Source organism: Bos indicus, chromosome 4 (assembly GCF_029378745.1).
Source record: "Bos indicus isolate NIAB-ARS_2022 breed Sahiwal x Tharparkar chromosome 4, NIAB-ARS_B.indTharparkar_mat_pri_1.0, whole genome shotgun sequence".
In the NCBI taxonomy this organism is placed as follows: Eukaryota; Metazoa; Chordata; class Mammalia; order Artiodactyla; family Bovidae; genus Bos; species Bos indicus.
In genome coordinates, this window is record NC_091763.1 from 63,650,971 (window position 1) to 63,665,045 (window position 14,075).

The 14,075-nt window shown below is 40.9% G+C and overlaps 1 protein-coding gene across 4 annotated transcripts in view; it reads right to left on the reverse strand.

Moving 5' to 3' along the window:
* Window positions 1-14,075, reverse strand: part of BBS9 (Bardet-Biedl syndrome 9) — a 478,678-nt gene that overhangs the window by 55,475 nt on the left and 409,128 nt on the right. For all 4 annotated transcript variants that reach the window (XR_011566256.1, XM_070787856.1, XM_019958787.2 and 1 more), the window contains one exon: window positions 10,427-10,649. Coding sequence is in view for 3 of the 4 variants with exons in the window: in XM_070787856.1 (XP_070643957.1) it covers window positions 10,427-10,649 (223 nt within the window). In the remaining variant the exon portion in view is untranslated. The remainder of the gene's footprint in view (window positions 1-10,426; window positions 10,650-14,075) is intronic.

A 14,075-nucleotide genomic window follows, 5' to 3' on the forward strand; every position in this document is an offset into this window, starting at 1 on the left:
ACTGAGGAAACCAGAATTGAAAGAGACACCTGTACCCCAATGTTCATCGCAGCACTGTTTATAATAGCCAGGACATGGAAGCAACCTAGATGTCCATCCGCAGATGAATGGATAAGAAAGCTGTGGTACATATACACAATGGAGTATTACTCAGCCATTAAAAAGAATACATTTTAAATAGTTCTAATCAGGTGGATGAAACTGGAGCCTATTATACAGAGTGAAGTAAGCCAGAAAGAAAAACACCAATACAGTGTACTAACGCATATATATGGAATTTAGAAAGATGGTAACGATAACCCTGTATGAGAGACAGCAAAAGAGACACAGATGTATAGAACAGTCTTTTGGACTCTGTGGGAGAGGGAGAGGATGGGATGATTTGGGAGAATGGCATTGAAACATGTATAATATCATATGTGAAACGAATCGCCAGTCCAGGTTTGATGCATGATACAGGATGCTTGGGGCTGGTGCACTGGGATGACCCAGAGGGATGGTATGGGGAGGGAGGTGGGAGGGGGGTTCAGGATGGGGAACACGTGTACACCCGTGGTGGATTCATGTTGATGTATGGCAAAACCAATACAATATTGTAAAGTAATTAGTCTCCAATTGAGGTGGATGAAACTGGAACCTATTATACAGAGTGAAGTAAGCCAGAAAGAAAAACACCAATACAGTATACTAACACATATATATGGAATTTAGAAAGATGGTAACAATAACCCTGTGTATGAGACAGCAAAAGAGACACTGATGTATAGATCAGTCTTGTGGACTCTGTCGGAGAGGGAGAGGGTGGGGAGATTTGGGAGAATGGCATTGAAACATGTGTGATGTCATGTATGAGACAAGTCGCCAGTCCAGGTTTGATGCACGATGCTGGATGCTTGGGGCTGGTGCACTGGGACGGCCCAGAGGGAGGGTATGGGGAGGGAGGAGGGAGGAGGGTTCAGGATGGGGAGCACAGGTATACCTGTGGTGGATTCATTTCGATGTTGGGCAAAACTAATACAATATTGTAAAATTTAAAAATAAAATAAAATTTAAAAAAAATCCCTCTTCCTTGGAAACATAAACAATTGCTATTTTTGCAATTGGAGAGGATATTACACTGGATCCTCTCAAGGAGAAGATACTACACTGTCTAAACATGATTATTAAGGGGCTTTAAAAAAATAAATAAAATAATAATAATAAAAAGCATAGAGTTGAGACATATTGTACAGAGAAATACAACTAAAGGTGTTTTACTTTCAGAATCAGGTGATATACTCTAAGAGCCACTAAGATATAAGAGAATAGTGTTTCATTTTCATTTTTAATTGTTTAGGAAATATCACACTACACATAAATCAGAAGGGTCTAATTATTCCAATAATTTATTTGAATAAACAAACACACTAAAAATGTTTTTCTTTCAAAGTTTAATGTGAAAAGTGTGTTTTAAAGGCTGGGAACACATAACCTGACTTCATTCAACAGTTCTAACTGCAAGAACATCATCGTTCCTTGTAAGGGCTGAGTAGTGTCAGAAGCAGAATGTCATTCTCAGTTTAGGCCAAGTATTTTGGCCAGAAATATAAATGGGAATGGGCCACCTTGCTGGATCTGCCCCACCTATCTGTGGGTATTCTCATTATTTTAAATGAAAAAAATGTGATATAAAATAAGTTTCAGTGACTGCCTCACACAAGTAACTGATTGACGAGTTGATTCTAAGCATTGAAATACTTTATCCAGGTACCCTAAAATCTAAAGGAGAATTTAAAAAAATACATGCAATTTTAATAATCCTGAATTTCTACTGAAAGCAGAGAAGTTATTGTTGAAGAGCAAATTCCTCAGAGAGAGAACAGGTCCTGGGAGTAACAGTTGAAGGAAAGACAATAGGATATGTGTTTACTCCAATTTGGAGGTGAACTAGTAAAATCTTACTATTGAAGACAGACTCACTGAGGTAGCAGAAGTTCAGGTAGGGGTAAAAGTTGAGAGGAAGAAAACTAGAAAAGATTTTTTACAAGTTGAATCAGTAGAAATCCCTTCAAATCATCAGCTGCTGGAACAAATACAAATTTTTTATCCTCACATTTGAATATAAAATAGTCCCATATGTCAATTAAATATGGGAGAAAAGTTTTATTTTTTTATATCAATACAAAGCCTCAGAGATAAGTACCTTCCAAGGGATGCTCCAGTGTTACGGAAATACTCCTTCTTTTGGTCAACCTACATAATTTTTAATGATACTGAAAATTACACAGTTAGGGTTTCCATTATAATATCTCATATGAGATTACTCCAAATAAAAGACAGCTCACATTTACAGCTGGATGAGGATAAAAATGTACATATTAAAGATCTGTTCATATGACATGACTGAAGAAATAAAATAGTGATGTACTTTAAGAGTTATTTAATTCAACCCCCTACTTTTAGGCAGAGTTTTTCCCAAATTGTCTTCAGACTGTTGACTATCTGTATTAGTTTAAACATCTGCAGGGAAGGAAATTCCTCAAACTCCCCTGGTATTCTACTCCTGTTTTAACAGCCCTACTTCCAAGAAACTGGGCTTTGGTCATCACATTGTAATTAGTTACCAGCCGGCTTATCTATCAGCAAGTATTTGTTAAGTACACACAGGGAGAACGTTATTCTATTAGGTCTTTGATGGTAGACCTTCCCCTATAGTTGCTCCTAATTGCTTCTCCTGTCAAATACAGCTCTAATCCTGGATTCAAATATTCTTCCATTAACCCTTCTTCATTCCATTATGGACTCCCTATTACAATGGATGACCCAGGAATTGAACCCAGGTCTCCTGCATTGCAGGCAGATCCTTTACCATCTGGGTCACCAGGGAAGCCTCATAATTATTAATAGGAGCAACCCTATTAAAAACTGCATGCTTTCTTTACTTCTAACAATACAGTTTGATTTTCAAAACAATTTTGAAGCAAAATGCTGTTTCAAAACAAGGTGGTGCTATCTCAGTATTTCAATGAGAAAATCTAGAGGAAGAAGTAGCTGCACAGTTGCTAAATGGCTGAACTTGTCCCTCCCACAGCAGCCACTGCAAATCAACCTTAATTTACTGCCTCAGCATTCACCCCCTTCTTGCTCTTTTGCAGGTTACTATAAAACTTTACTTCTCCAAAGCTCATGTGGCTGGACTTCATGAAATGTTCTTTTTTAAAAATCTCCCTATAATTTCCAATTTATATCTGGCTTCTCATTTGTTTCCCTTCTCAAATACTCTTTTCAGTTTAGCTGTATTTTAGATTGTTCCTCTGCTTCCTCAAACCTCCCCATTGAACGTGAATGTTGGATTTTTAGCCCTTTCATCTTACCACCACTCCCCAACCTTCAAACATCTTAAAATATATTTTCTAAAGAGAAGAAAAGGAAAAGAAATAAAAACCTTGATAATAGCCTACTTCTTGCATTTGCCTTCTTATACTGTTTCTTCCAGTTACAGACGGATGTTTCCTTGACCTTCTGTCCTAAATAGTACTGATACCATTTCTGCTGGAAATTCTTTGAAATTCACCTCCTCCATGTAGAATGCACTTCTTATCTGGCTCTGCAAATAAATCCCAAATCCAGTGTTCCCTGCCTCTGCCTTCACTACCATAGAGTTTCTCCAATGACAGAGTTTCAGTGATGTCTTCTAAGCTGAGGATACTAAAATCTACTTTTAAGCTTTAAGCTTTCCCTTCAACTCAAATCCCTCAGATCCAGCTATTAACATATCTCTTTTCTTGGATGCATCTTAGTCATCTCAAGCTCACTGTATTTGAAATGAAGCATATTATTCATAACAAAATCACAAACTTAATGATTTCCATCAATGCAATTAAAAAACTTGATGAAACTTCTATATTCTTCCCTATTTTTCATATTCCTCTCTCTCCTGTATACAACTATCAGATTAGTATGTCTAAAACACAGGGAGTTATTTTTGCTTTGTTTTTTAAACCACTTTTCAAAATGGAATAGAACACCGTCCTTTATAAATCACTTATATCTTAATCTATAACAGTTTCCTTCACCATTTGCTCAACCTCTTTTATCTAGCTTTTCAAGTTCTATATCAATTGATGCTTACTGATCTATCAAACTAAATTTCCAACCTGAAATTTAAGCAGTTTACTTAAAGACCCATATCTCCTTGCTTAAATTAACAACTCTATCTATAGTTTCTGCAACTGTCCTTTCTAAATATCTAAAATTCACACCTACTTTAAGATTTAGCTTCTTTATAAACAGCTCCACTGATTCATTCTAAAAACATAAGGTAGACCAAAGTTAGTTTCCTATTTTTGATACTAGACTACAGTCTGTGAAATGTCACCACTGGGGAAAGCTGGATGAAGAGTACCTGGGATTCTATGGAGAATTTTTGCATCTTCCTATGCTATGCTATGTTAAGTCACTTCAGTTGTGTCCGACTCTGTGCGACCCCATAGACGGCAGCCCACCAGACTCCCCCGTCCCTGGGATTCTCCAGGCAAGAACACTGGAGTGGGTTGCCATTGCATCTTCCTATGAGTCTGTAATTATTTCAAAATAAGAAGTTTAAAAAATAAATGATGGGCATCAACTATATATATACTAGGCATAAGTAGGATACTATATTCACACACACAAAAAAGAATAAAATATAAGTCCTTCATGCACTTAGCTATTATCTGGAGGCATTATGGACTGACTTGTGTCCTCCCCAAAATTCATAGGTTGAAGCCCTAGCCAGCCCCCCAATGTGGCTGTACTTGGAAATAGGGTCTTTAAAGAGGTAATTAAGGTTAAATGAGGTCATGAGAGTAAGGCTACTAGCGTCCTTGTAAGAGGAAGAAGACACACCAGGAGTGTGCACACAGAGAAGAAGGCCACGTGCAGGCACAGATGCACAAAGCAGACTGGAAAAGACAAGCCCAGGCGGGTCAGGAACAGTTTCTGATAGCAAAAGAGAAGTTAAGAAATGAGAATGTTCTAAGAAGGGAATGGTCTTATTGAAAAAGCCTTCAGAGCAGACTGAGGCTTATAGGCAAAGTGTTCACCTAATTTAGTAATTATGAAGTCACTTGTGAAAAGGGTAGAAAATTGCTCAGAGATCAATAATTTGCAGGATTTGGCTTATTTTCAGAGATGAGATGTAGAGGTAGGAAGGAAGCAGAATCCACAAACAAGCTGCACAAAGTCCTGAAGAACCTGTATCTGTTTATCACAACTGAAATATAAACAAGCCCCATAAACACAGGTCATCGCCCTTGAATACTGTAAAAGTCGTTAATTTTCCTGATTTACGAAATTGACCATTTTTTCCTTACTACCATTTCTGATACTACAGTCATTTTACTGTTGGCATTTTTACCACAGTCTCTTTTTATAAAAGTTATATATGTTATTTGTAGGAAAATGTACACCTTATATGGAAGAGAACTAGTAGGAGGATGCTCAGACACCACCCGTGACTGCACCATCCAGGGTAGTTATCCTTAACACACACCTCAGTTCACATGCTTCTGGACCAGATCTTAAGAAGTAGATAGCTGAAACTCTGTCTTTTGCTATCTGCCTTTGCTGACTTCACTTAGAAAGGCCTATCTTGCCTCCATATCTATGTATCTACCTCTATTTTGTTCTGTTCGGGCAGTTTCATTTTTTTTACATTTAAATCTCCTACCCATCTGAAATGTATTGTGGCACATGTTATGGCCTAGGGAATCTACTTTTCCTCCAAATGGTCGGTCTGCTCCCAGCGACATTTTTCAATTAATTCACCGAGTCCTTTCTGCATTGCTTTGAAATGCCACATCAGCACATGAGATCAGAATTTAGGCTAGCACATTCTAAATTCTTACATAGTTGGGGGGAGGGGGATTCTCCTATGTTCTAATTATCTTAATTGTAGTAATAAAAAACAAAAGCATAATACAAAGATAGTCACTCAAAAACTGGCCACTTATAAAACTAGTCTCTACTCAAGTTTCTTTCCACATTCAACACTATATGAATCCCCACCTGCCATCAACTTCTTATATTGGTTCATCTTTCAGTGACTGTTGGAAATTGTTACAAATACAGCATAAATGGGTTGCAGAGGGAAATTACAAATCTTGCAGATGATGCAAAATGCAATGCAAATTAGGTGTTATTAGAGAACCACTTGTACCACATGCATGGACAGTACCCAGGGAAAATCTGGCAATTGGTCCAGTTAACAATGAAGTGAAGAAAACTGGTTAGAATAATGACGAGATAAATATTTCTGAAGAAAATCGTTTGCATAAAAATGATAGGCCCCTAGGAAAATGGATAACTCGTTGGAATGTGTTTTCTTAAAAATGGCCTTCTTTGTAAAGGTGCTGCTGCTGCAAAGTCACTTCAGTTGTGTCCGACTCTGTGCGACCCCATAGACGGCAGCCCACCAGGCTCCCCTGTCCCTGGGATTCTCCAGGCAAGAACACTGGAGTGGGTTGCCATTTCCTTCTCCAATGTGTGAAAGTGAAAAATGAAAGTGAAGTCGCTCAGTCGTGTCCGACTCTTAGCGACCCCATGGACTGCAGCCCACCAGGCGCCTCCGTCCATGGGATTTTCCAGGCAAGAGTACTAGAGTGGGGTGCTATTGCCTTCTCCTGTAAAGGTGCTAGTTAGGTCAAATTTGAGTGTCCGTCATCATACCAGAAACAGAACAAAACAAACACCTCACGAAATTCCTTCATAGCTGTCTCTGCTGCTGCTGCTGCTAAGTCGCTTCAGTCGTGTCCAACTCTGTGCGACCCCAGAGACGACAGCCCACCAGGCTCCCCCGTCCCTGGGATTCTCCAGGCAAGAACACTGGAGTGGGTTGCCATTTCCTCCTCCAGTGCATGAAAGTGAAAAGTGAAAGTGAAGTGGCTCAGTCGTGTCTGACTATTCTCGACCCCATGGACTGCAGCCCACCAGGCTCCTCCGTCCATGGGATTTTCCAGGCAAGAGTACTGGAGTGGGGTGCCATTGCCTTCTCCAATAGCTGTCTCTAAGAACTGCTATAACATAACAGACATCACATAAATTTTGGCAAATATATGATAAACTTACTGTTGATTTTAATTTTACTATTTTTCAAACAAATCTTTTGTTTTCCCAATGACAACAATGAAATGGCTCCAGTTTCAGGTGGTCTTTTCCTGATTCCAATTAGTCTCGAACCTTCCATAATCAATCTAGCAATGTAAGGTAAACCTCAGCCCTAAGCACCTGCAAGGATGAAGCAAACATGCATGAGAAAGTCAGCTAGACCACTAAAGGCATTCACATCCAGATTTTTGTAAAAACACTACCCTGGTGGCCACATGGAACTCTTGTTCTAAGGGTAGAATTCATATCACTGAGATTAAGAAAAATACATGTAATTAAAGTGCAATATTCCCCAGCATAAAGATGTGAGTAGTAGAGGTAAGAAGAGAAATATAAGTTTGAAGGTTCTGTAATAAAAAGAATATCCAGTAAAGGTTAGGTTATATGCTGATGGAGAATCTGAAGGTTGATAAAGGCAAGCAGGAGAAATGTGAGGCAACAAAGTCCTTAAGGTAATCCCCAGTGTGGAAGATTTTCAAATTCTGGGCGCCAGGGAGGATGTTGTCATCATGGCCTTTACTGCACCAAAGAAAGGGCACATACAAGGTGCCAGGCTCATAAAGTCAGGAGGCTAGAAAAGACCAAGGGTTTTTTATTCTGAGATGTTTATTCATCTGCCATTTAATAGGGAACATGGTAAAATTACACACACTCCTGCCTTTTAACACCAACCACTAAGTCACTTCATCTTTCTAGGGCCTTCGTTACCCCAGCTGTTAGGTGAAAGAGGCAAACCAGATGATTTCTGAGTTCCCGCCCAACCATTCAAAAGAAGATAGTGTCTGTGAAAAATGTGTGTGTGTCCATGTGTTCGGTCATCCACTCTTTTCTAGTATGCCACTTAACCTTCATATATTCTGAGACAACTACGACAGCCAAACGAATATCATAAATTGCGTAATTACTGGTTTGAAGCAGAAATAACTCACAGTACTTCTTATTATGTCTGTAATAATGGTACCAAGTCACCTACCAAGATAATAAAAATTAAGAACATAGCAAATACAAGGTAAACCTTTATTATATCCCTCATAGCAAAGAAAAGAGATTGTGTCAAACAGTTTCTGCCCTTTTCTTCCTACAGTGCGACACCAATTTAAGTGAAAAGAGGGCCAGATTGAGAACAGTTTACCCAGAAGGAGGCTCTGGCTAGAAATCTATTTGTACTGTTGTGGTTTGTGTGGTCTAGTGGGAAGCACAATGGGCTAGAAGATTTCGAATCTAGACTAACCCTTCCGGTAACCATGTGACTCTGGGCAAGATATTTAGCTTTCCCGAACTCCATTGCTATTTGTAAAACAGCAATAATTGCACATGTTTCTTCTACCTCAAAAACATACCAAGTGCAGAAATTAGTGTGTGAAAAATTTGAGCTCCAAGGAGGAAAAGTATTATAGTCAATAATGAAGCATGGTAATCACAAAGAGAACTGATTTAACAATTTTTTAAAAGTCACTATCATGATTGGATCACAGCAGGTGGGAGGGAGAGTCACTCAACTAAAGCCAAACACTATTAAGTGAAAGCAAGCAATTGTGAGCACGACAAACATGCACAGCTTCAGTCACCCCAACGGGATGAGCTCAGTTAGACTGCGGTGACAGGCACACACCTGGCTTACAGACTCCTGGTTTGCAAACAAACACATTTTCTACTTTCCTTCATTCTGTTCCTACCTTCCCTCTCTTCCTCCTTTCCTCACCGTCTTCCTTCCAACAGTTAGAAATTTTACATCAAGGGTTTCTATGGACACAGCCCTGAAGTCGCCTCCAAATCTAGTTATTTAAACAAATGACTATAGTTCTATATTCAATAAATGTGGCATCCTAACAGTGGACAGCAATGGGTGAATAGAGGCCAAAGGACTAGTTAGGTGGATGTTAACAAGGGCAAGATGAAGAAGACCTAAATTCAGATAAACTATTTTATCTGAAGGCAATATAGAAGGCAATTCTATTCTGAAACACCATATTAGAAATATGGTTTTGGAATAAAAGGTTCTGTCTGTGTATAATTAAGGTAAAATATTTCAAATCATAGACTATAGAATGCTATGGTCCCATGCCAGTCATTCTCTTCACCCAAATTTAGAAGATGAATTATACATACATCTACACAATGGCAGTAATTATAGTTTGAGTTTCTGAGTGTATCTCTGTTCCGAGAATTGTGCTAGGTACTTTATAAACATATAAGGCCCTGGAAACAAGGAAGGCACTGTTATACCCACTTCGAAAGGAGAGACTAGACTCTGAAAAGTTAAGTAACATATTCAAGTCATATGAGCAGTAAGGCATAAAGACAGGACCCAAACACTGGTCTGTCTGCCTCCAGAGCCTGTGCTTATTAGATTATGCTATGCTGTCTCCATGTTTATCTTTTTAAAGTTTTCACTTGCATTCCTTTTTACTTCTAGGAATGCTGGTTGAGGGGGAAAGGAAACAAGAGGAAGAGCATCAGCATAGGGAGGTAGGTGTACAAAAGGCATATAAAGAAGAAGATGAAAAAAATCCACGTCGCTTCCCATACTATGGTCCCTGCTTGAGGAGGAAATAGTTGCTATAGCTGCTTCATTTAATAAATTCATTTACTCTGTGCTCCTTGCTGCTGCCATAAAGAGAGACACTAAGAAGATGGAAGCAGGACTTGGGAGCTGCTGCCTCCTAAGGACCAAAATGCAGAGTCCTTGACAGCTCAGCCCCTCTGACGGTGGGAATACTGACCTGGATGCCCATGGCCATTACTGACTGCCCAGGTAGGGGCAACCTGGATCTCTCAACCTGGCACACAGTGGCCTCAGCCCTGAAGCCTGCTCATATTGCCTGATCTCCAGTTTTTTCTTTGTCTCTTCCCCCCTATTCTGGTGACCACAATCCAAACAAACGGCAGCAGGGATGGGACTCATCTGGATTATATTAGCCGCTTGTATTATGCTATTTACATTTATGAAATATGGTATCGCGAGATCACATTTAGTAAAATTTTCCTTAAAAATGGTTTTATTCTCTAATCCACTTTTTATTGGTTAGTAGCAAAACAAAGTGGATCATATATTTAAAAGCAGGGGGAAGAAAAAAGACATACCATTCTAGAAATGTTTAACAAGCAAATACCCCAAGATTATTTATCCAAGTGATTACCCTGGGATATCTGAAGGGAAACGTGCAAGCAATTTTCTTGGCTATCATCACTTTGCTATGAAATGTAACCCCCTAAAACAGCCACAATAAAAGGCGCACCCCTTTAATTTGGCCAAAGTCTTAATACAATTGTGTTTGGGGAGCATGAATGGAGTTCTTACCTGGCATGACCATGGTCTGCGGAGCTGCTGCATCAGTACTTAGGCAGAGACGTCCACCTTTGGCTAATCGATCACAAAGCAAGGTGATGTGCTTCTTCAGTTGGCTTGTGTCTTTGGGTATGCCCAGCTGGCTGTTGAGGTTCAAAGCCTGTTCCTTGGAACTCTTCGATAGGCAGGTCTTTAAGAGGTGAGAAAGAGCAGCATCCACCGTTTCTTCCCAGCCCTGGATGCAAAAGCCAATTTGGAATTTATGCAAAGATGACAAATGAGCAAAGTAAGCACTTTACCATTAACCAGGTTATAAGATTATGAGTGTTTAGGTCCCAGTGCTGGGAACTTGTTAAGAGCTTGGTGTCTGGTAGTCTAGACCAGTCTGGTTTTAAATTCTAGCTCTGTCTGCTGTTTGAGCATGTTACTAAATTCCCCTTAGCCTCATCCTTATGTACAAATGAGGCTACTAATAATCTGTACCTCCAAGGGTTCAGTTCAGTTCAGTTCAGTTCATTCACTCAGTCACGTCCAACTCTTTGCAACCCCATGAATCACAGCACGCCAGGCTTCCCTGTCCATCACCAACTCCCAGAGTTCACTCAGACTCACATCCATCGAGTCAGTGATGCCATCCATCCATCTCATCCTCTGTCGTCCCCTTCTCCTCCGGCCCCCAATCCCTCCCAGCATCAGAGTCTTTTCCAATCAGTCAACTCTTCGCATCAGGTGGCCAAAGTACTGGAGTTTCAGCTTTAGCATCATTCCTTCCAAGGAACACCCAGGGCTGATCTCCTTTAGAATGGACTGGTTGGATCTCCTTGCAGTCCAAGGGACTCTCAAGAGTCTTCTCCAACACCACAGTTCAAAAGCATCTATTCTTGGGAGTGATTAAATGAGATGGTACACGAGTAGCTTTTAGCCCCGCACCACACATGGTAATCATCATTATCTCAGGTATTGCTATGTTTGATGATCCAGAGGCAAAGCCTAGGATTATAATTCATTTTGCTGCTGAAGGAGAACCAGCCAAGACAGGAAGAGACTGGGGGAAACTGGAAGGGAGAGAAAACCCTGGTGTGTCTCTCAGGATTGGTTCCATAGTCTTGAAGCTGCAGGCAGAAACTAGAGGAGCTTTGTCAAGAGGGACTTTGGGAGGTACAAGCCTATCCAGTCCCACTTCCCTGTTAAGGTGACAAAAAGTGACACAGAATGAGGCAGTGAGCCGTTTATCCATTTTGGCTGGTGACAGTGTGGCTGTGATACAGTGAAGACTGTGAGGAGGGCAGGGCCACCTCAGTACCCTACAGGCTGGAATTCTAGGGCTATCAATGGCAGACAGGGACTGCGGTGCCATCACGAAGGACTGGCACAAGGAGGCACCACAGTCAGGTGGGTTCAGATAACGACAAGTGAGGAGCCTTGAACAGATAACAACAGGTAAGGAGGCTTGAAGGAGAAAAGCAGCTTATGCTCTCCCATTGGACATGCCCAGAGATAACTGGGTGTGATTTTCAGGGGTTCCAGAGGTCCTAAGCATCAAAAATGAGTGAAATCTGGGTATTACTACCAATGATTGCATTTGTATCCAGTGGCCAGTGAGACCTAGGGCACCACAGACTTGACAAAGTGAAATTACAAAGGATGACAGTGAATGACTACCCTCATAGAATTCTGCAGAATAGTCCAAGGCCTCACCTAAGGGATGGGAAACCTGAGACTCAGAGAGGAGTCCCTGGATGAATTGACTGTTGGTAAATCACTGCAGATGGTGACTGCAGCCATGAAATTAAAAGACGCTTACTCCTTGGAAGGAAAGTTATGACCAACCTAGATAGCATATTGAAAAGCAGAGACATTACTTTACCAACAAAGGTCCGTCTAGTCAAGGCTATGGTTTTTCCAGTGGTCATGTATGGATGTGAGAGTTGGACTGTGAAGAAGGCTGAGCGCTGAAGAATTGATGCTTTTGAACTGTGGTGCTGGAGAAGACTCTTGAGAGCCCCTTGAGTTGCAAGAAGACCCAACCAGTCCATTCTAAAGGAGATCAGTCCTGGGTGTTCTTTGGAAGGAATGATGCTAAAGCTGTAACTTTCAAGTAGACAACCTCTCTGTTAGGCAGATAGTTGGCAAATCTCATTTGTTTTTTCCTCATATGTGTTTGGTATTGATTTTTGGGCTCCATAGACTCTAGGAGACGCAGTCTGGGCTCTGTTAAGTTTAAATTGAAGGGGGAGGGAAACCCCCTCATCTCCCTGTGGCTGAATAAGGTAGACATAACGTAACACTTTAGCAACTCTCCAAAGGAATCTCCTTTGACCACAACCCTCTCATAACACTGAGGTACAAAACCAATTTTGTAAATCCTTGCATGGAAAAAACTAACTGAATCACATTATCACTATCACATCCTTAAGAGAGTCACAACATTATTTGTATATAATGTATGTTTGTTGGAGAGAAAGAGTAAGAGATTAAAATTTCATGTGAAATCTTAAATTCTGACTTTGAGGGGATATGATCTTGCAGATCTTTCAGGGTGGAACTATTCTGATGTGAACTCCTGCTGTTATAATGGGATGAAAAAACATCAGTGGTCTGATAGTTGTTACAAATTTCAAAGTGTATGTAAAAACTCTGTGAGGATTAAAATATATCTTTGCACACCTGAAAAAAAAAAAAAAAAGGCTGAAACTCCAATACTTTGACCACCTGATGCGAAGAGTTGACTCATTGGAAAAGACTCTGATGCTGGGAGGGATTGAGGGCAGGAGGAGAAGGGGACGACAGAGGATGAGATGGCTGGATGGCATCACCGACTCGATGGACAAGAGTTTGGGTGAACTCTGGGAGTTGGTGATGGACAGGGTGGTCTGGCGTGCTGCAATTCATGGGGTCGCAAAGAGTTGGACACAGCTGAGTGACTGAACTGAACTGCTCCATCCTCAACTTTATCAGCTAAGCCACCTTTCAAACATGCAAATTGGAATACATGATTCCTAAACTTCAACTCCTAAAGCCAAATGCTCAGTTTAGCACACAAAGCACTTTCTGCTCCACCTCCTGCTCCATTTTATTCTCTCCCTGTCCACCTGCACCCACACTCTCACCTTGGCCTCTCCAAAAGCTTGATCCTCCTGTTGCAATGCCTAATCACCATTCTTTCTTGCCAACTCCTACTTACAACTCAGCTCAGGCACTGCCATCTAAACATCACATGTGTGGGCCCTCTCTGGGACTCTGAGACCAGACTCACCCAGTTCATCACCCTGGGAGCACTCCTCACCCTATGCCGTGGCCACTGTCAGCATTCTGGTTTCTCCAGTGCCTGGAGATGTCCGCACCCCTAGCACTATGCTTGGTCAAGAAATGTGTCTGCTGGACAGAGACAGAGAGAGATAGTGAGAGATGGTGAACTAGGATCGCAGATTTGGGAGGACTCTGGAGATCTTTAGTCCAGTCTCATGGGATGCTTCCTGCTGAATAAAACAGAAACCATGTGCCTAGGTATGGCTGTCCCCAAGATACAAAATTATCACTTTTTGAGACAGTTTACTCCTTTAAGGGACACGTGAAACCAGCAGAAAGTTATTGCTAAAGCTGAGCTAAAATCTGCCCCATTGGCCCTTATTCTACCCTCCAGAGCCATGCAGGATAAATC